General features: G+C 39.8%; 2 protein-coding genes across 2 annotated transcripts in view; both read left to right on the top strand.

Annotated features, from left to right (window-relative positions):
* COL6A6 (collagen type VI alpha 6 chain) overlaps window positions 1–22,898 on the top strand; it is a 66,984-nt gene that overhangs the window by 5,629 nt on the left and 38,457 nt on the right. The window contains 16 exon segments of the mRNA XM_076332109.1: window positions 9,024–9,109; window positions 9,736–9,738; window positions 11,094–11,514; window positions 11,516–11,679; window positions 13,179–13,775; window positions 14,448–14,475; window positions 14,477–14,713; window positions 14,936–15,112; window positions 15,114–15,296; window positions 15,604–15,732; window positions 15,734–16,030; window positions 16,032–16,123; window positions 16,590–16,667; window positions 16,670–17,066; window positions 17,068–17,159; window positions 20,873–21,222. Coding sequence (XP_076188224.1) covers window positions 9,024–9,109; window positions 9,736–9,738; window positions 11,094–11,514; window positions 11,516–11,679; window positions 13,179–13,775; window positions 14,448–14,475; window positions 14,477–14,713; window positions 14,936–15,112; window positions 15,114–15,296; window positions 15,604–15,732; window positions 15,734–16,030; window positions 16,032–16,123; window positions 16,590–16,667; window positions 16,670–17,066; window positions 17,068–17,159; window positions 20,873–21,222 — 3,331 coding nt within the window.
* On the top strand, window positions 9,881–10,685 carry LOC143156041 (collagen alpha-1(XII) chain-like). The gene is made up of 2 exons (XM_076328938.1): window positions 9,881–9,949; window positions 10,053–10,685. The coding sequence occupies exons 1-2, from the start codon at window positions 9,881–9,883 to the stop codon at window positions 10,683–10,685; spliced, it is 702 nt and encodes a 233-aa protein (XP_076185053.1).

Genomic DNA, 22,898 nt, shown 5'->3' with positions numbered 1-22,898 from the left:
GATGGCCATAAAGCTATTCAGCTCTGATTTGCCTGCATACAATCATTTACATAATTCTTCCACACATTCAAATCCAAATACAGTATCATTCAGTGAAACAAATCCTGTTTGCTTCAGTGAATACGCAAAGAGCCTTTGGATAAACAAAATTTATTCCAAATGATTCAAAGTAAAATATGCACCTAATAATAATATTAGGATGCTTCAGAAATGTATATGTAATGTCCTTGGGCTAAAATCTCTGCTTTGTTAATATTACAAAGACGTCTCATTTGACAAGACGTGATGAGCTTTGAATTAATTCTGGGTGATACGGTAGTTTTGGTGGTTTGCAGTAAGGAAAGATAGGACGAGGAAAGGTGCTGTTGTTTTTTCAGTTTTCCAAGACTTACAGCAATGAGAAAAGCACTGGAAAGTTTCAGAGGAGACATTAAAATGAACAGCATCCTGCTCTCTTTGTTTCTTATTGCAGGATATATATTTCTTGCATTTCAGTGAAAGCTTGGTTTAAATTTTATGTACTTTCTTTAAAAGACTAGTTATAAGCAATGCCTAGAACTGGCAAGAAAGAGGAGATACACCTCACATCTCTAGCTATGAAACGACAGTTTTCCAGTTGTTTTCAGGGCAGATCTTGTGAAGATGTTCACAAGCAAAAGTCTTGATTCTTTCTAGCTTCATATTTTCCTGCTATCAAAAGTGGTAGATTCTGGTAAAACTGTGTATAATTTTCAGTATTAGAAATAAGAGGACGATTAGGTTCTTTTAGCTGAGTGATGTTAGCAGTCGTTTTACATCTATGACTATTACGAGGTCACAATTTTCTTACATAAAGCTTTTATAAAACAAGAACCACATCTTGCCACCACCAGTAAGCTCAGATTGTTTGAGTCCTATTTCAAAGGTACGTCTAGCATATGTTAGCAGATTATGTACTGGTGGTTCAGAAACTTCTGTAACATTACATGTAAACTCTTGCCCTTGATTTTGAATTCCCCACTTTGTGGTAGTTCGACATGAGGTACTTACACTATTCTGTTCTAAAGCAAGACTTTTTATAAAAATAATTTGTTCCAGATGAGACTGGGTTTGACTACTTACTCCTGTGTATAGGATGCTTTCCCACTCAGTATTCCTGGGAGCAGGAGAGTCACATCTGCTAGTTTTCTTAAGCACTTTTGGCTTTGAGAAGCTGCTCTCATGAATGAAATGTTTGTGCTTAGTTCGCTTAATATCCTTTACTAAATGAGTCAGTGAAGCATATGTGGGTAAAGTTGATATTCTTAGCCTTTATGTTGTTCACATTTGTCTACTTTCCAGTCAAAGGAACTAGCAAGGATATGACAAATTACTTGTATCATCCTCCGGGTTTAGCTGGCCCGTTTTACAAGACCTGTCAAATGGTTTTGGTTTCCTGCTTTAATGCTTTTTATTGGTCACCTTTGTATTCTTTCCTATAAGCAGACAAACTTGATCCTTGGTACTGCCATGATACTTCTTTGGTACTGACATGATACTACGTCTTATGCAAAGTTAGTCTAAAGCCAGGATTGATAGGAAAGAGAGAAGAAGAATAACAAATGCATCTCCTGCTCCACAAGGACTTTCTGATTTGGGAAAAGTACTCCTCATACCAAGGAGCTCTTTTGACCTCCTTTACTCCCTTTTAACAAAACCCTTAGTAGGAGGCAAACCCACCTTGCTGTGAAATACATATAAATGTATATATACACATTACTGATTACAATCCCAAATTATCATATGGGGTCCCCTTCCACCCTTCTTTTAATGAGGCCAAAGAACAAAATGGTTAGGAGTTTGAAAGTGAGCTTGTTATGGATCAAAATGAGTCATTGCTAGGTAAGAACTCGTTTAACAAGGCTAGAGACTCTTCAGCTTCACAGCTCCATTTACAGGGTTTGATTTTCAAATTCTCTCCCCCATCTGGGATGAAAGACGAAATGTAGCATTCCGCCTGACTTCTTTTTTGGGGAAACTAAACCAGGAGAAAAGCCTAAAGCCATGGTGCCATGTACAGTAATGTTCATATTTTAATGACAACGTGGGATAGTCTCATTGAATTCATACACTTAAAGGCAAACTTTAACTTCAACTGAGTGTAGCAATTAAATTAGGGTGTGATTAGTAAATAGCTATTTACAGAGCGTGCGAAGTGAAGAAGTGAAAGCTTGTCAGGCTCTCAGAGTAGCCAGCTGTGGTCTTAGGTAGATGCGTAAGTATTCTGGTAAGACCTTATTTTCAACTAATTGCGTTTTCAGCTATTTGTTTTATTTTATTCTGTGATAAAGATTAGCTTTCTGGGGAAAAAAATGGACTTCTCCCTGAAGATTTCCCAGAAGCAAAGTATTGGGGGGTGGGGGGCAGGCATCAGAGCAGTTTCAGAAATTTTGTTGTCTGAATCTTATGGAATTTTTGGTTCTTATACCTGGCAGGCAGCAAGGACAGCTCCTCTTGTCTACCTGCTTTATCTGTTCCTTGAGGAGGAGAGACTACAGTGCATTGTGGGAAGTGCAGGCTGGTCATGCTGAACTAGGGGAAGGTGAGTAGATAGAGAAGGTTTTTAAAGGGTGCTGAGAGCTCAGCACTGATCCTGAGGGAATATAAATATGTACTTATTACATTCAACACATTTGACTTCAGGAGGGACTACATGGGTATGGTTGCTTCAGATATGGAGACATCACAATTAGCTGGGTTCTCTGATAGATGCTTTGGTTTTGGGGGATCCTCTTGACTGAAGAGAGAAACTATAATTTGATTTTTAATTTCATGGTAGGTTAAGAACTGTTTGAGGCTGCTAGGATACCAGGGTCCATTTTTAAAATTTTGTTAGTGTGTACTCATTGCAATTTGTGCTGTTTAAGCCAGCAGGCAGATACAAGTATGAATGATAATGACTGTTTAAGGCTTACAGAATAATAACATGCTAATTATTAAGCTTTACTCAGAAAAGAAAAATAGGCAATAAGCTTATAAAAGGTGCACCAAATACTGAAATGGAAAATAGTTATGTCTCTCCATTCTTTAGAATCAAGTCAGCAAGTAAACATCCATCCCACTAGTTTGCAGACAGGCAGACACCAATTCTAACAGTAAATTAAATTGACTTTTAATGTCAGTCAATTTTTCCATTTAAGACTGCGTGTAGACACCTAATGGGCTGGTTGTGTGCTTGTATGTAGGTGTGTGTGTATGTGGGAGTGTTCCTATCCTTATGGCCACATCCTTTCCAGCTGTGGCTTCTTGCCCTTCTAAATGAAACCACTCTTTGGAGCATCTTGAACCTCACGTTGATCACATTGACTTCCTAAGTCAGGTAAGTCACGCAGGGTGCCCTTGCTTGAATCTTTGTCTGGCCATGTGATTGTACCTGGAATCATGAGGAAACTCTTCTTTTTTCTGAGAAACCTGCAGCAAGTAAAGCTGCAACTTTCTTCCTGAGACATTTTGGTACTAACAAAAAGATAATGTACTTGTAGCAAAAAAATGTGCCTGTAGAGAGGAGACAGCTGATAAAAAGATTTCTTCATTTACATAAAGAGCTGACACCTAGAAAATATTTTGCATTGTTTTTACAAGCAATGTTCATCCTTCTGGTATTAGTATGTCTCAGTGGTGAAAGTTCAATATGTGGACATATGAGGAGACTGTTGAGGTGGGAGAGTGGGAAGGATTTCTCCTGGTTTTCCCATTTGGTGAAACCAGGAAGTTGCACAGATAGAATCCAGGCTTTAAATTTGCTTTAGCGAGAGAAAAGGGGGTGGCGGAGGAAAGGGATAACTAACTGTGGCATGTGAGCTGAAGCTGTCTGTCTGCTGCACTCCAGGACTCCGGCTTTTTCCAAAGACCTCAGAAGGAATAAAATCAGCATGTAAAAGTTGAAGAAATCAAACTGGAGTACTTCAGTAGGTAGGAGAAAGCTACATGATCACATTCATTTGCACGGGTAGAGATGGGATTTGAAGTTGTCACAAGAAAGATTGTGTTCCTTCTCTTAGTATAAACAAATGGAAGAGGGAAAATGTCCCCAAACCAGGGTGTGTAGGGAGATCCTGCATGCGACGTGGTTATAAATTATAGGTGAAAAACAGATGTTGCTTCAAAATCTCCATGCTTTTGATAGTGTGCTTAAGAAGTGTATTAACATTTGACTGTGCGTTTTGCTCTGGCAGCAAACATTACAGAATGACTTTATTTTACCTGAGTAAAACATTGAAGCAAATGAAGATAAAATTGGGACATTAGTTGATTAAAAAAGAAAAAACAAAATATAGTTGCAAGCAATCTTTGTGAAGCATTTAAAGAATTCAGGAGTACTGTTGATCTTTTTCTTCCTTTGAGATTTATTGCATACATATTGGTGGGTCTCTGGGAACAAATAAGGAAAAATGATGGCAGTAAAATAAGCTTTAAAATATGTATTCTTTTATACTGTTTTCTAAGAGCTTTTAATAATTTTCATACTGTTGTCTCCTAAAATAGCATTAAAATAGAAAGAAGTCTTAGATTTTTGAGAATTGCTGTCTTAGCATCTTAGATGATGCCTATATATTTATATAAACAACTACAGATATGAATATTTAAGTAGCTTATGCTAGGACCTTGTATATACTGTTTTATGTTCAAATACATTTTGGAATTAACATATTGCTAGCTTAATATGCAGAATTGGTAATTCTCTGTGACACTGCATGTTTCTAGTGGGTTATTTAGGCTTTGATCCATAGTATCTATGAGCTGTATGACATGAGTTTTCCATTAAATTACTTCTTCATTTTACTTTAGCAAATAATGAAGAATACACGTAGAAGGCATAAAGTACCTCTGTTTATGCAGTTTGTAGTGCATGATTGGAATTTCCTATGTGAAGATAAGGTATAATAAATGGTACAAGTAGGGAAGCTAGTCTGCACATGTTTTAAAATTGCAGTGTCCCTGTGTATTTAAAGAAGCTGCCTGATGTCAATAGAGGCTAGTGAAGGGAAAAATAAACAGCAAATGGGAAATAGGTTCCCATCTGCACTCACTGTTTAGGAAGAGTGGGAGAGATTTTGCAGGTGTGGGGTATCTGACCCTATGAGCAGCAAACATTCTTGAGTCATGAGGTTGGAGGAAGCTGAAGGAGGCAAAGAGAGACTACAGCTGTTAGGAGGTATGGAAATAGTTGCATAGCTCAACAGTCACTGATTATTGTGTATGGTATAACAGTAAGAGCTAGACTTTGGTACAGAATTTGAATGTTTACATTACTGAGGAAACTCTAGCCCCTTGCTAAAACAGCAACTGTATTTTGCTCACCACATACACCTTCAAAGCATGGCGATATGGGTGCCCTTGAGGTTTTTCACAAACTCAGTGTTTTTCTCTAAAAATCTCCACCACTATAACTAGAGGCTTTGGAAATACTGGCAGCATTTACGTACCTGCCCTTGAATATGTACATTTCTAGCTGTGTCTATAGATCTATGTGCGATTTATTAAAACCAGATAGTTCAAGATGCTTACTGCTCCTCTGGCACAATAACTGTGCTATCAAAGTAGGCACTGCATAATACGGTAATGAAAGTTAGTAATCATGATTATTTTTATTTTGGATACCATTAAAATATTTAATTGTGTCTCAGTTTAAACTTTTTGCTTATTAACGTCTAAAAAAAAGGCAGGTGTCATGAGGCATAGTAGTGAAAACAAATAACTGGGAATCAAATGTCTGTCAAAGTGATCAAGGAGAACTCTTAAGAGGTTCAGTAACTATCAGGAATACATACAGAAAAATTAATTAAATCCAAGACAAAGTTTAATTTTGAAGATGGTATATAAGGTGATTGCAAAACATTTTGATTTGCTGTGGTTTCATATATGACATACCACAGTTTCTCTTATGTTAGAAGTGCTTATTAAAGAAAACTGCGATGTGCAGAGGCATGAAGAAGGTTTCCACAATGCACAAACCCCAGCATTGCCTTCCGTTCTTTTTAAGGACCACTTGGTATCTGGAACCCCTTTTGTTGCACAGGGACCTTGGTTACATCTGGAATCTCTGTGTTACTGCAGTACTAATAATAGTAGAGAGTGCCCATATGTGATAAATGTCTTGAAATATAGGAAATGTGGCTTTTTTTCTCCCCACAAGAGAAGATTCCAAAGAACTCTTCAAGAGCTACAGTGGAGCTTGGTGTGTTGATACTTGGAAACAAAGTTTTGCTATTGCCTGAGGGTAGAATATAGAGTCAAGCAGATGATTTCTATTCATTGCTTTTTGTTATTTACAAGACCTAGGGTAATATTACATACTGTTACCCTAAGAACTTGGAACTGAGCCCTGTGCCATGATGTTAGACCAGCTGTAGTGTTTCCACTAAATTGTCGTTACAGATCCAAGATATAGTTTAAAAATCAGTGTAATGTATTGTTAACAGCAGCATTTGATCATCAACTTGTATTTTCACAGGTACTTGTCTTGCTTTTTCAGTAGAATATAAATGATGTTTACAATATGATAATCTAATTGGTTTGTGATTTTAATATAAAAGTATAGCTGGTTTCAAAAAAGATTAGAAGAATTTATGGAAGTATGATCTTCACACAAATGCAACCTGGAAACCTTTAAGCCAGTCTGTGTGGAAGGGAGAAGATACCTACATTCCTTAATTTTCCTTTTATGCTCTTTCCTTAAGCTAATGGCCATTGTCAAAGATAAAGGATTGGGCAAGATGGACCTTTGTTCTGATCACGAGGACTTTTTTGGTGACTAGTGGCAAAGGGAAGTTTATCAAACAAAAATGATGGAAATAAAGAGGAGCAATCTGCATGTATAGGTAGATATACCCTGCCCCCAGCACATACCTTGAAGATACTGAAAAGACTAATGTGTGGATTAACCTGTTATGCTGTAGCCATTGCTTGGATATCCTCTCCCTCTGTACAGATTCAGTTCCACATCGTTCCACAGGAGGAATTGACCTGTGTCTGAGACTGGTTGATTCTGAGAAGGATGCTCCTGGGTTCCAAGAAGCATGCCTAGGAAGCCCTCCAGTTGCTGGGAGGATAAACTAGCTTGTTTTTTGCCTGCTGTCTGATTGCTTGTGTGTGTCTTCACATACATTTCCCTCTCTGTTACTTCTAAGTTTAGGCAGTATTCATGCCAACGTAATTATTAGATGTTAAGCAATGGCAGAGACACAGATGTTGGGGAAATTTGTGTGTAAATCAGCTCCAAAATGAAATTCTAGATTCATTGTTCTCATCAGAATTCCAGAAGCCCTGAAACCTTTAAAAAACAAACAAACAAACAAAGAAAAAAAACCAAGCCAGTATCCTGAGTTTGCTGAGGTTGCACTCTGTGTCAAACCCAAGCCTGGAATATAAGTGGCTCAAGCTGTCTCTTTCTTCTGATCTGAGCGTCTGCCAGGATCAACCAACAGGTTCAAAAGATAGCCTGAGACAGAACAGTGTTTGGCTTATTTTATATTACTGATAGCTCAACAGTGCTTTGTATAAAATTTTGGTAATAAACAGGTGGTAGCGCATAAGTCAATAGCCATGCATCTTCCAGAGCAATATACCTCTAACATAGGCTGTATCTTAAGTATGAGATTCTTAGGGTAGCCCCAGGGGGATGTCTTTTTTAGTCACTGAGCATTTGAGCGTAATATCTGAGTTATGTCAGGCTGCTGAATTTTACCTCACCCTCCTCAGTGACTCATTCCTCAGTCCTTCTCCTCAGCTAATTTCCACAGAATCCTTGCTGCCAACAGTTGTGTTTTGGAGGCCTGAGGAAGAGACTACATACAGTGTTGAACAGCATTACCTCTGACATGCACATCCATGGGAAAGAAGTACCACATGGACAGCATCTCTGTCAAGCTATTCTTTCCCCTAGAATGGGAAGAGATGTGCTCTCAGTTGACAGAGGACCAGCAACAAAGGGCTGGTGAGAGGAGTGACTTTGGCTGGCTGAAATGCAGCGGTGGCATCTTTTACTCATCTGTTTTAAATACTTGAATAACCAAAGGTCGCAGAATAAATGCGCACTGTACCTGATTTTCTCATCCTCCCTGCTGGGTGTACCTAGCCAACCTGGTTCTCTGCTACTCATGTCACCATGCAGAAGCATTTGGCCTTTATATTCATAAGTTTTACCAAAAATCTTTTCTCAGTTTTGATCTGGGACAGAATGTGAGGGTGGAACTAGGAGGAGAGCAGCTGGAACTAGTCAGAAAAGAAAGAGAACTTCAGCAGCTCCAAAGAAGAACAACACATGAAATGTTTTCATATTCATCCTTTTTTGCATGCTTGGCCTCCAAGGCTCTGGCTTATTATTTCTTTTTATTCTTTAAGCTATTTAGCGTACATGTGTTCTAGAATTGAAAGTTTTTTAAAACTCTCTTGTTTTCACTTGTTTAGTGTGCTTAAGCTCAATGTGGCTTAATTTTGTACTTTCTTGCTGAGAGATTTTCATTCCTGTTTCCCATAGCATTGAGTTGTGGTACTTTTATATGGCAAGTGTCTTCATTACTGGCCAACTGGCATATTTCATTTGTAAATGAATGTTTGTTCTTATCTATGTCTATTGTATATAGATACCACCACCAAATTTTTTTTTTAAATAGATGTGTGGGTGGGGAATTTCAAGGCTAGAGGGGAATCTTAGAAGCATAACTCCCATTAATCTGACATTGTGAATAGCTTGCTTTTAGTTGAATTTTGGATCATGGTAAATATATCTGTGAATCAGAACAAAGCATGATTGTGTGAGAGCAGGGCGGTGAAGAGTTCATTTTGGTTATATGCTGTAAATCAGTGTCAAACTCTAACAGCTCTGTGTTCAAGGCCTGTATGTTAAAAGCTGAGGGAAGAAAATATGATTTTAAAGTGCTGCTTTAAATTGCATGCAGCTAGAAAGCCTCCATGTTGTTAATAAAATTTCCCCCACAATTAAAAATCTCTTTCTGAGGAAATTGTGCTCTGTATTTCTTACTGTCTTTGTTTGTTTTTTCTAGGGAGGTTTTCAAAATGGATGACTGGAAACCACTTCTTGTTCTTCTCTTTGTTTCCACCTTCTGCTCTACAGATGCACAACAGACTGGTAATACACTAAAGAAATTACTCTCCTTCAAGTTGATAGCAAAATTAATTTTTTCCATTTATACCCAATGCCAGAGAGAGAATAAGAATTAGTGACAATTTATTCTTTGTATAACTAGGGATAACGTAGTATGTTTTTATGAAACATATATTTAAACTAAGGTAGGAGAGTTGTCCTAAAATATGCAAAATTAAATGCAACAGTTCATTAAAATTTGTTTTTGTTCATGCGTGCTGAGGTTCTGTATTTTCAAAAGCAATGAAAAACTCTTAGGATTGTAAGACCGCCAAGAGCAAGATAAGTCACAGGATTTAGCATTTTTATTTTTGTAGTCAGCTCTGGAAGATCTGCTGGAGAAAGTGTTCTGTCCAGTTGCAGAACATTCTCTGCATGACTGTTGGTTTAGGGAAATAATAACTGTTTCATCCATGCCCTACTAGTGTCATACACTTCCGAAAGGTGTGGAAACACATGAGTTTAGTATTTACTACAAGTAAATGTGGTTAGTCCCGTTGAAGTTGGTGTGAATTTTTTTTTCCCCTCAGATAATAAATATTTAGTAATGTATGCTTGCAGAATGGAGCTCAAAGTGCATAAGTAACTTTTCCTTTGGGCTCACTTGAGAGCAGGTCAACACATTCTTATGATTGTGGTTCACATACAGGTGTGTGTACAGCAATTACCATACGCATTTACTACGTATGAGTTCTGAGCAGGCTGTGTATGGAAATTGTGTCAGTGTGAATTTCAGCACCTCTCCTTTGCCTAAGAATGGTGTTACAGAAGGATGTAGCCTCTGACCCTCTGTATGATGAACAGGGGAAAAGAAGGAACTCATGGGTGCTGGGAATTTACCAGGATAGATGGAAGGATTTTTCTGCAAAAGGCCAATAGGTCTTAGATTCTGAAAAGCAATAAGGAGGCAAAATTACTCTTCTATTAGATTACACATCCTCTAGATTACACATCCCGTAGGAAAACAGGAAAGTTACAAAATATTTCTTCAGTCTGCAGGAAAGCTTTTATGACGGACATCATCTTCCTGGTAGATGGATCCTGGAGTATAGGGACAAAGAACTTCAAGATCATGCAAGACTTGTTGTACACAATGGTCAATGGCTTTGATATTGGGCTAGACAAAATCTGTGTTGGTATGATTCAATACAGTGATGTGCCATACACTGAATTCTTGTTGAACACTTACTATAACAAAAACAGTATCTTACAGAAGATACAGAAATTATGTTACAAAGGAGGAGGCACCAAGACGGGGCAGAGCCTCCAGTTTATGCTAGAGAATCACTTCGTAGCAAGTGCTGGTAGCCAAAAGGAAGAAGGCGTTCCTCACATCGCTGTGGTGATAACAAATGGACAGGCTGAAGTTTATGTTCAAAACCCAGCTACAGCAATCAAGGATGCTGGCATCATGTTGTATGCCATAGGTGTTAAAGGTTCTGCTTTGTCTGAGCTTCAAGAAATAGTGAGCCAGCTGATAAGCATGTCTGTGAAGTGGAAAATTTTGCTTCTCTGCAGGGACTCTCTTACAGTATTCTACAGATGTTTTGTACTATGCTAGAGGAGATAACTGGACCAGCCACCCAGGTTGCCCATGGTATGTCCTGAAAGAGATGTTTTCTTCCCAGCTTTATTTTTTTTTCTATGCATAGATGAAGTACATGGAATTACACTGTGTTGCCAAAATACAGGTTTTAACTTCTTGCGTCTTCTGTATATTGCTAACTAGCTTTCAATAATACCAACTCATAACTGTGATAAATTTTGAGTACCTGTCTACCTTTAAAATATTCAAAATAATGGTGGGAGGGGGGAAGGTGAAGGGAGGAAGGAGAAGGCAGAAACACGCAACACAGTTGCAATTTATTTCATGAATGATAAAATGTACAGTCAGTTCTTCCTTGCTCATGAATAAAGCTGGAGAAGAAGCTATAGTAGTTCATTCTTCTGTGTGATCTTCCTTGGGCAGCTTGCAGAAAAGCCACATTGGCAGATGTTGTCTTTTTAGTGGATACTTCAACAAGTATTGGCCAGGAAAACTTTCAGAAGGTGAAGAACTTCCTCTCCACCTTGGTTTCAAGTCTTGATGTTGGCCTTGATGCGATTCGAGTTGGGCTGGCACAATACAGTGATGAGACTTACCAAGGATTCTTGCTGAATCAGTATTTATTGAAAAGTGATGTTTTGGAGCAGATTGAGAATTTGCTGTATAGGAGTGGAGAAACTTACACAGGGAGAGCTCTGAATTTTGTTAGCAGAGCGTATTTCACTGAACCTGCTGGTGGTGGAGCTAAGGGCTATGTCCCGCAGGTAGCCATTCTAATCACTGGCGGAGAATCCAGTGATGAAGTTGAATTGCCTGCCAGAAAACTGAGGAACAGAGGCATCTCTCTATGTTGTTGGAATTTGTGTCCAGAATACAGCTGAGCTTCAGCAAATAGCCGGCAAACCTTTTGGTAAATATCGGTATAGCACTGGTAGTTTTGATGACCTTCAAGATCTCTCCACAAGACTTTTGGGAAACTTCTGCTTTGCAATTGAAAGTCAGATCGAAGGTAAGAAGTTGTCCTTATACTTGTGCCATTTCAGCTGCTCATACTGTGTAACTGTGAAAATAGGGTGTAGAAAAGTGGTCCTGGTTTTGATGTTGTTTACATCAGTGTTACTGTCATGTAACGTGATTGAAAACAATGGGGCCAATTTTGAGTTAGGTTGCAGTTCAGGATGATGTCCTTGTTCTTTTTAACACATTTCAGTGTCTGTGTTGAAGTCAGTGAGGTTTAACTGTTAAAATAGGAAGGTAAGCTTATGCTCCATGCTCTCTGTAAGCTGAGCCTTAATGTATTGCAAAGAAAATCAGGATCAGATTCACAGATTCTATGAAGCATACTCAATTTCATCTGATTAGAGCTCGTGGAGCCTTTTGTAGCAAACGTTTTGTTTTGATGCCATTGAACAGTTTAACAGAAAATTATTTCTTGATTAAGCTCTGCTTTTGGTAACTCTCTTAATTCCTCCAAAAACCTAGTTCAGAAATTGAACATTCTAGGAGTGACAAAAATGAAGGGAAACCATTTTTTCCCATCTTTTTGGTACATTTGCTGAACAGCAAAATTCACAGAAAATGTATTTTCCCTGTTTCTTCAAGGACTGTTATTGTTGAATGGTGAAAGGGGGAGGGATATAAAAGAGGCATGGTAGCAAAAGTAAAATCAAAACAAAAAATTGGGGTTTAAAACAATGATAAATATTTAAAATGTAACATAGTTACAATTTAAAAAGGAAACTTTTTTCCTGGTTTTGCAGAGGTCAGTGTGGATACTTCAACTAGTTTTTCTCAATGATGAGAAAAGTTTAGGTGTTAGAGACTATGCTCGTAGTTGGCCACTTGGCTTTAATCCCCTTCTCCATCAGAAACTGTTACACTGAAGGATGTGTTTAGGTCCAGTTTCATTTGTCTTGCATCTGATGTGCCCTCCAGATATGCATATCTGTTTTCACTGACTGTAAGTGAAGTAGAATTAATTTGTTCATGTTCTCTGATATTCAGAGGGACTGTCTGCCCTTTGGAGCAACTCCTCATGGGGTTGTTACGAAGGTAAGTGTATTCTGAAGTGCTCACATAGGTCCAGTTCTTAGATGCAACCTAGATTCCAGTAGCGATGTAGAAGACCTTGGTTAATGGAGTATCAGGGGAATGGAATGGTAAAGCATGCAATCTCACTGAAGTTTCAGTGGGAGGAAGATGAAACTTTTGTCTGCATAAATACTGTCAGATGTAGAGTTTCTCAAGACATTTTTCTTAGGACTTTTTTTGCAGAGCTAGTTTCACTAGAATTCTTTGTTTAATTTGTCAAAATACAGAATTACAGCGATTATATAGCATGCTTAATGGTATGCTGTAGACTTAAAACTTCAGTCTAAACTTAAGACTGTGGAGATTGATGAAAAGGTTGTAATTTTCATTTAGCTTACATTCAAAGCCAGGCCTGGGTATAGGTTGACAGTATTACTTTTGGCAACTCATCTGTCACTTTTTTCCCCCTCTATGCAGCATTTGCAAAACAATATGCTGATGTCATTTTCCTTACTGACTCCACTGAGAACATGAGGCCTTCAACCTGTGGGAAAGTAAAACATTTCATCTCCCAAATAGTCAGACAGCTAGATGGTGGGCTTAACAAGTATAGGATTGGCCTAGCCTAGTTTAGTGGCATAGGACAGGTGGAGTTTTTACTGAACACACATGAAAATAAAGAAGAGGTGCTTGACCACATTCAGCAGAGCATTGCATTCACTGGAGGCTCATCAAAGGCTGGAAGTGCCATGGAGTTCTTGCAGGAAACCTTTTTCATGGATGGTGCTGGAAGCCGGCTCAGCAAAGGCACTCCGCAGGCTGTAGTGGTCATCACACCCTCTGGATCCAGAGACAATATCATGGAGGCAGCCTGGATGTTAGAAGAGGTGGGGGTAAAAGTTGTCTCAGCTGATGCTGGATACTTTGAGGAAGAAGAAAAGGTGAGAGCATCCTCTGGCATGACTTCCCAGACTTACGAAGGGGAGAGCATTGACCTTCTCCAGCAAAATATTGTCAGTGATATGGAAGCCTCACTTCAGAAGCTTTATAACCTTGATCCGATCAAGTGGGCCAGCAGGTATAGTGTATCATCAGAGTGAAAACAGCAGCCCAAGTAGCTTCTAACTCTAATAATCCAGAGCAACTTCTCAGGTGGCTGTGAGGGAAGAACAGAGTGCAAATGGCTGGCAGTTCTGCTTTTACAGGGGTGCTATATTGACAAAATATTTACCACCTTTGTCAGGGTGGTGACAATACTTGCCTATGCACAGTTTGTTGTAATTACCTGTATTAACTAAGGGGAACAGGGCAGTGGTTTAGAGGGGTTGGCTGCAGTGGAATTGCCTGTTTGACTGACAGGACGATTTTGCTTAAATTTTGTTTGTAGAAAATTGCCATAGGAGAGTTTGTATTTAACCACAGAATAACTTCCCTAATATCCTTGGGTGTCCTGATTAGCAGTCACTCTGCAGGAGAGTGAGAAAAGCATTTGTCTTGCAGACTTTCGTGTAGTGTGGGTAAGGGGCTGGTTAAGGTATGGTGTTTATTTCACGGATTTCTTTTACTGTGAAAATCAATATATAAATATCTGCTCTTCAGCACTGATAGGGATTTAGATTTCATGTTTTACTGTAGCACCATCTTGCATATTACCTTGAGATGATCCTTTTTGTAACAACCTATTCTGATTGTCCCACCAATTATCCCATGGTGTGACCTACATTAATCTTATCTTCCTTTTGTTAGTGCGTTCCAGTGCAACTGTTGCAGATGTTGTTTCTTGTGGATGAATCCAGCAAAATTAGGTCAAAAAACTTCCAGCTGATAAGGGCCTTTCTGTTAAAAATTGTTAATGCTCTAGATATTGGTCCGAGTAATGTAAGAGTTGGGCTAGTGCTGTACAGTAATGAACCGAGGCTAGAGTTCACCCTGGACACATTCAAGGATAAATTGGAAATCCTGAACTGCTTGAAGAACTTACCATATCAAGGAGAGCAAACATACACTGGAGCAGCTATAGAACCATAAAATCGTTAAGGTTGGAAAAGACCTCTAGGATCATGGAGTCAAACCGTCAACCCGACACCACCATGCCCACTAAACCATGTCCCTAAGCACCTCATCTACAGGTCTTTTAAATACTTCCAGGGATGGTGACTCAACCACTTCCCTGGGCAGCCTGTTCCAATGTTTAACCACTCTTTCAGTAAAGAAATTTTTCCTCGTGTCCAAAATGCCATTGAATTCCTGAGGAAGAAGGTTTTTACTCAAGAAGCAGGCAGCAGAAAAAAACAAGGAGCGCATCAAATTGCTGTGGTTATCACCAATGGCCAGTCCTTGGATGATTACACTGAAGCAGCATCTAAACTAAGACATAAAGGTATTACTGTCTATGCTGTGGGCATCCAGAATACCAGAGAGTAGCAATCTTGATAAAATTGCAACTTATCCCCCAAGGAAACATGTCAGCACCCTGAATTTTTTTCTACAGCTGTCAAATATTGGATGGAAAATAAAGAAACAGCTTTGTAATGAGATTGTGAAAAAAACGTTTGTAGTCCCATTACAGTTGCGAAGTATGAAAAAAGGTAAGAAGTACATAGATAATTGTCGTTTCAGAGCTGCCAGGCTTGCTGTTGGTATGTGCACCATCTGCACTTAATGCAAGAGGAGATGAACATTCAGAAAGGTTTTAGTGAGGTTTATGAAGTTCTGGCGGTGATTGACCCAAATATCATCAAGATAAGAGCTGACCTGCTTAGAACCAGGTCTGGGGTCAGGCTCAGGCGTCAGAGGTCACTGTCAGGGGTCAAGCTCAGGGGTTGGGGTCAGGGGTTGGGGGTCACAGTCAGGGGTTGGAGTTAGGAGTTAGGGCCAGGCTTAGGGGTTAGGGGTCCAATAGCCCCTATGTAGTGCATGGATCATCTGGTGTTACAGACCTGCAGTTCAAAAATGTGCAGTGCCTCATAGAAGCAGTAGTTAATGACTCAGTGATTGGTGTGTATAAATTTCAAGTTTCAACTCTCCTCTGGGTCTCAGAGTAGAGAAGCAGTACTCAACTTGAAGCCTCTGCCAGGTCAGCCCTTCACAGCAAGAGCTTTGAGCTTTGCCAGGTAGAGATTTGGTGTGAACTAGGGTGGGTGTGCATCTTTCCTTGCTGTCACCAGGATCCCTCTTTCTGATGAACCAACAGCACCATTGGATAGAGCCAACCTTCCCATGGCCATAAAAGCTTTGAAGGGAGGTGAAATCAACTTAACTGCTGTTGGAGTGAACAAAGCAAGCAGAGCAGAACTGGAAGAGATTGCTGAAGGTCAAGAAAGATTACTCTGCACAAAGCTATGATGCACTGCCAATAAAAAGGTTAGGGAACTCTGCTTCTGCAATGAAAATGACAGGCAGGAATTCCTTCCACTTCAGGGGTACCAACATGCTGTCTTTCTCCACAGCAGTCATGCAGTTCAAGTATTTTTCTTCCTCACAGTGGCCCTTCAGGTAGCAAGAGGTTGAGTGTGGTGAGTGGGGCAGTTAATCTGACTTACTGGTAGATAAAGTCTGTCCTCCCTCAGCTGAGGGTTGTCTTTGGTTACAAGCTCTGTGTTGTTACGACTCTCTCAGCTGGTGATACATAAAGATCTGTGGTTTCTTCTGCAAGTTAATAGTGGAAAAGGATGGATTTTATCTATGCATGGAAAGTCTCTGCGTTGAAGTGGGATAGATGACGGGTTGGCCTTGCATGGCCTTGCTGTGAACAGCTTCTGTGACTAAAGGTTTACACTGCAGAGAACAAGAAAAAGATTAAACACTGTCAAGGTTATGTTCCTCACTAATTGGGTGGGTGGGTGGGTGTTTCTGTTTGTTTGTTTTCCCCTCTGCTTTTTCCCTAAGTTTGCAGCAGTCAAGTGGCAGATCTGGTATTCCTGATAGATGGATCAGAAAGCATATCAAAAAGTAACTTTTCTGTCATGACACCTTCATGTTGGAAGTTGTGGACAGCTTTGTTACTTCTGGGGACAAAGTATATGTTGGAGTAGTCCAGTACAGCCAAGAGCCCCAGAAAGAATTTTCTCTTAATGAGTTCTATACTGACCATGATAAAGGAACAGATAACAGAATCGAGCAATTGCAGCCCTCTATATTCACTGGCAAATGGCTGAGGCTTGTCCAGAGCCTTTTTCAGCCTGCCAATGGAGGCTGCAAGAGCCAAGGAGTCTCACAGAACCTTGTAGTGATTACAGGCAGGTACTCTGCTGACAGGGTGGAGGATGCAGCAATGGTTTTGAGAAGCGATGGGATCCATGTCTTTGCAGTTGGCATAGGGATTATAAACTCCTTTGAGCTGCTTTTAATAGCTGGTGATGCAAGGAGTGTTCACAGTGGAAAACTTTGATGCACTGGAAACCATCGAGAGGAGTATTGTCAATGAGGTCTGTGAATCTGAAGATCTTCGTAGCCAGGGTAAGTAACATAAATATTTTGTTGGGTGTATAATGGCGAATATCCACGTGGCTACATGCGGTCCCTGATAAAAGTACCTGAGCTAGCTGGACAGCAATGCAACTGTTTTACCAAAGAGTACTGCTCAGGTTACTCAGTCTTGCAACTTTCTAGACTTGCACCTTGCTTCAGTCAAGAACCATTACACTCTTTGCTATGGTAAACAGCTTCTGAGGTAAGACAGTGCTTCACATCTAGCATTTGTATTCATAGCTCCTCAGTGTCTGAAAGGAGCCAGAGCAGATATGCCCAAGGTATCCTAATCAAAAGAGAGAAACAGACAATTCAGTGATATTTAAAAAAGAGCCTTCCAAAAACCTAGCTTTGTCATCTACAGCTGACCATACTGCTTCAGTGGGACTGTCAGCAGCGACTGTTGACAAAACTTAAGTCTCACAGAGGCACTATGGAGAAGGGGTGTGGGAAAATCCATCCTTGGATATGTGGGAGGTATTGGCAAGGTGTGAGCAGCAAATCCACAGTAATGCTGAGATGCTACCCAAAAGCTTTTGCTATATAAGAAACAGAAGGTGGTATCTCTTACTACATCTTCTTGGTAGTAGTAGTGGCAACAGTAGCTTGGATGCCATACAGCCTGAGAGGCTCCGAACCCTGAAGAAAATAAAGGTTCAGTATTGCCTTTGATTAATGTAGCAACTTTTATCAGATGTCAGATGCTGGTTTTGTATCTGAGTTTATTCCGACTTGGAGCACCAAGCGGTATCGGTCACCTTGTCAGGTGGGAAGACTGAAGCAGAAAACATACACAATTGCTCTTTAAAATTCCATATTCATGCCAGTTATGTAGTAAGATAATACTGTAGATGTGTTTGTTAAGTTGCAAAAGAAGAATGTAGTGAATGACAAATCAAAAAGCTGAGCTCTTCCGCCACTGAAGGTGAGGGGGACCTACTGTGGTGTAAGTGGATGGCATTGATTGGGGATAGCAGGAAGAGACAGTGCTGGAGAAGTTGTTCTCTCTGTGCCCATCCTTACAGAGACTGCGACTGTCCTTTAAAACTCCTTGTTGTCTTCTCTGTGTTTTCACCATATAGGTGATGTTTTACATATGTTGGATACATGCTCTTTGTTCTCTCTGTTATGCCATAAAACTGATCCTACCCAGCTCTCCAGATTTCATTCCCTTAGTGACCAGAAACTTCCTGTGAGAAAGAAACGCTGGGGTGACCACATTGCTTGTCTTAAGAGTTTTTGTAACAACAGCTGAACAAATAGATAACTTTGCCTCTCCTGCACCCTGGACTCCTGAGACCTTAAACACAGCAAAACTGGCTGGTGTTTGCTGGGGGCCAAAATGAAGAGCTGAGCCTTCTCTCCTAAAGCCAGAAGCTACTCTCTGTGTGAATTATATCTGCTCAGGTGGTTTTCAGAGAGGAGGACAGCTGGGCCTGTTTCAGTATGAGCTCTGCACCCTCACTCCCTGTTTTTCCCATCAAAAGCTGAGCAAACCTCCAGCTGAAAAGGCATCCCCCGGCTCCTGAAAGCAGAGAGAGAGAGGGCTGCTGTGGACGGGGGGTGCACTGCCATGGAACAGCGTGACCGTGGCTGATGCAGTAGCACCTCCTGGTGTTTCATGGCTAGAGAACAGGGAGATTTAATGGGAGATGCAGCAGTAAACTTGATATATATGCAGGCATGCTTGTCTAGAGAGAGAGGAGTTAAGGAAAGCATATTGGCTTTGATCTCACTGATGCATGTTTTTATTGTTAAATTCTGCATAAAATTGTCTTATAAAACAAAGATCAACTTCCTGTGAAGCCTGTTTTATCTTGTCCTGTCATCTGTTTTCTTATTTTTGCTGACCTTCTTTCCTGTAATAAATCTATTAGTTCCTCTTTTTCCAGTCACCTTCTCTTAAACTGCCAGATTTTTCAAATTTAAAAAACTGCATTCAAGGTACAGAAAGAAAACAGGGGAAAAAGATACCTTTGCAGCAGTAAGACAGGGCAGTTTGAAAATGTGGATGTGTGTGGGAGAACAGGTGATTAGGAAAAGAGGTTAGCTACACAGAGGTGTTTACTCCTGCAAATAAATACAGATTCTCAACAGAGTATGGAGTACCTACCAGAAGCTGTTTTACACATTCTCAAGAACAGCACAGTAGCACAAAAGTGAATGCTTTACTGCTGTTTTGGTATTATTGCTGGTACGCTAGGGAGTTGGCAGGGTATGTTTTAAGAGCTAGGCAGTGTGGCTGACCAATTGTCAGGGCTAAACTGCCAAGTCCATGGTTGCCCTTTGCACTCCCTCCAAATTACGTGGTTAAGAAGACCCAGATCTTAGAAAAATCTCATTGTGAAAACATACTGTGTGCGTACTGGACATGAACACATACTGGAAGAAATATCCAATAAATTTTATGTTCATGGAAATGCTTAATCAGAAACATCCCTCACAATTAGAAAAATGCTGTTCCCTGAACTGATGATGGCCTTTGCATCACAAGTGTTCTGTGAATCATGAAATCAGATGTGCAGCCTCACAACCTGGCTAAGGGGCATGACTAAGGGGTGTGTGTGTAGACATATATGTGTGTATAGGTATATTTAACTGTTTAAGAGAAATTTTTTCTTGTGGACTAAACAGAAAAGCTGTATAGGTTTCTTATGTTGCTCTGAGGCCTGAATGTCAGATTTTTTAGCCATGAAAACTTATTCAACATGACCTTTTACATTTAAAGATTTTCTTGCTGCATGCAAATCATACCCTCTAGGGGGCAGTTTGCACCACAAGTGAAAATACTGAAACATAATGATGGCTGCTCTGAGGTGAAATTATTTCTGGATTTATTTGGTTAAAGAGCTGAACACATTGATCTTTTTCACAAGTGAGGGAAACCCCAGAAAACTGTAATGAAACTTATATCAAATAACGGTCTATAGGAACTAGCCCAAACTAGCAAACATGGAAAACAACCTTGTGTTTGATAAGTGTTTCAGAGTCTAGGGGCATCTAGGGGCACAGAATAAAATTCAGCATGACACATGAAGAATCAAGGTACGAAAGAAATAAGCCAAGTGGTTTAGCTGCTTGATGAGGGCAAGATAATTGGGGAGGGGGGAGGAATTAACCACACAGCAGTATTTGCTGTTGTTATCAGGAGCTGTGCAAGCAATTCCATAACTAAGGTAAGTCCTCACTTTACAGCAGCTGTTATTCACAGTGGATATATGACATTGCATGTAGGCAATGCTGCCTCTTTCTCTCACGTTTGTTTCTTTGGCCTGTTGTTCTACATTTGTATGTATCATCTGGTCTTGTGACAAAGTGATGAAGCACAGTCAGCCATAAAGCGTCCCATTGCAATTGGAATATGTGTTGCACATTCTCAGTTGGTAGCAAAGCTCACGGAAACATTTGCAAGATTGTGCCCTTTGAGGACATTTGACAGCTGGAGAACAGTGACCTGTTTTGCAGTTTGGGTATGTACATATGTCCAGTAATGTAGTCCTTAGTATCTGCAAGTTCACATAGCCCTACTGAAACTGGTGGGCTGATGGTTTTTTATATTTATGGAAAACCTATCTCACTGATTCTGACTTCTGGTTTTAAATGTACCATATTGAATTTTCTTCCACTCCCATGAGTCTGACAAAAGACAAGATCACAAATAGTGTATGTTTATCGTTTCCTGTTTCTTCTACTTTTTTCAGATTGCGACATAGATCTTTCTATAGCAATTGATACTTCAAGGCGCATGCGGCCAGCATCCACAGTGCTTCTGAAACAGAAATTGCAAGCATTCCTCCCCAAGCTTTTACTCCAGATGAAATTGCTGCCAAATACCAGCTGTAATGCTGGCTCTCCAGTCAACATTAGATTCAAGTTCCAAGTATTGGCACAGACCAAACAATTCATCTTTGACTCTGATTTTGAAGACTATAATGAAGAGATCATCCGGAATTTCTTAGACGCACAGACCACTGTGGACACCTACCTGAATGCAGACTTCTTACAGGCATTTGAGGAGAAGTTCTTTAGTGTGACCTCTGCTAAAGTTAAGGTAACTTAATGGTGTGAACATATATTTTGGAAAAATTATGCAGTTTGATGTTTACAGACTCTGATGCTGAGTACTCCAGGGAGACAAAAAGGTGGTTCAGGAATTGGTGAATCCAATAAACAGAATCACAGAATGGTTGAGGTTGGAAGGAACCTCTGGAGGTCGCCTTGTCCAACCCCCCTGCTCAAGGAGGGTCAACTAGAGCAGGCTGCCCAGGACCGTGTCCAGACGGCTTTTGAGTATCTCCAAGAATGGAGACTCCACAACCTCTCTAGGCAACCTGTGCCAGTGCTCAGTCACCTTCACGGTAAAAAAGTGTTTCCTTATGTTTATATAGAACCTCCTGTTCTTTCATTTGCCTGATATAACTGCATATATCAGTTCCGATTCCCTAAGCACTCCTGCAGTGAGATGGTACCCAGAACATTTGGGTTAATACATATGATCATGAGTATTCATACAGAAAACCTTCTTATATCTACCATGGAATGTCCTTGTACTTTGAGTAGTGGAAACAGTTCTCTTTCAGAAACTCTAAATCCTGATCCTGAATCTCTGTCCAGAATAATGGCAGCTCTAAGCAGAAGTCACAGAAAACACCGTCCAAGAAATTTGTTTACAGAAGTTTATTTGTGTAGTTAACTTGTCAAATAATTTCAAATAACAAAGCTGAGTTCTTCTCATGGATAATTGATGCTCAAGAAAATCTGCATAGACGCTGCAGTTAATTCATCTGTCTTGAACTGAGGTGAAGGGAGAAGCATAAGGCTTGATCTAATATCCTCTGAAGTGAATGGGGAATCTTTCCACTTAGGTGAAAGTAAGTTAGATCTCATTGGAGTGTTTCAGAGTCATTGCCCTGACAGTTTATTCTTAAGGCACTGACTCAGTAAAGCACTGAGCATGTCCTGTAGTAGCTACTTGAATATTATCACTTACTAAGGTCTCCATGCGGGAAGACCTTCCTTCTGAGGAAGGACAGGTTAGCTCTCGCAAAATACATAAGGGGTTTCCTCTATGAACCTTATTTTAACTTTTATGAGATGTTACTTTTAGTCTGATGTGGAGTGAGAAAGCCATATTGTTATGAATTCCCCTGCTTTCAGATGAAAGTTGGCATTCTGTTTTTTTACAGCATTTGCATAGGTATGGCTTACCAGTTTAGGTTGTAATTTGGTGCATATTTAATACTATTTTTTTCCAAAGATTTCTTAAAATGTCATTTTGTTCTGAACAGTGAATGTGACCACATACAATTTTGCTTCTTTTGGGACTCAGTAGAGAGAAGTTGTTTGACATACAAGTAAAAGCAGTGCTTTTTTCCTCCTAATTGCCAATTCTGTTAGATCCCTGTTGAAGATTAAAGTTAAGCAAGGCTTGTTTCTGCTTATGCATTATTACTAGAAATAAATATGCTGCATATCTCAGCACTTTACCAGTGGATTAATATTCCTTTCTGATACTGTTTATGTGCAAATTGAAAGTACAAGACTTTAGAATGCACATGAAATCACAATTTAATCTCCCTAGGATCCTGAGCAATAACATGCTTGTTCTGTAAAGATTATTAATTATAAACCTCATCAGGGATAGGGATTCTCTGTTGTTTGCGTTTCTTCTTTTCTTTATTATTTGTTTGTTTTTCAGCAAAAGAGTTGGACCTAATTCCAGCATTT

The sequence above is a fragment of the Aptenodytes patagonicus genome, chromosome 2 (genome assembly GCF_965638725.1).
Source record: "Aptenodytes patagonicus chromosome 2, bAptPat1.pri.cur, whole genome shotgun sequence".
Classification (NCBI taxonomy): domain Eukaryota; kingdom Metazoa; phylum Chordata; class Aves; order Sphenisciformes; family Spheniscidae; genus Aptenodytes; species Aptenodytes patagonicus.
This window is presented reverse-complemented; position numbering and strand designations above follow the sequence as displayed.

Excerpts from the sequence above, each read along its gene's own strand:
- LOC143156041 (XM_076328938.1), top strand. The coding sequence starts at position 9,881 with ATGGTGTTACAGAAGGATGTAGCCTCTGACCCTCTGTATGATGAACAG. Across the intron at positions 9,950-10,052 it reads GGAAAAGAAGGAACTCATGG|ATTACACATCCTCTAGATTA; the intron begins GTGCTGGGAATT and ends CTCTTCTATTAG.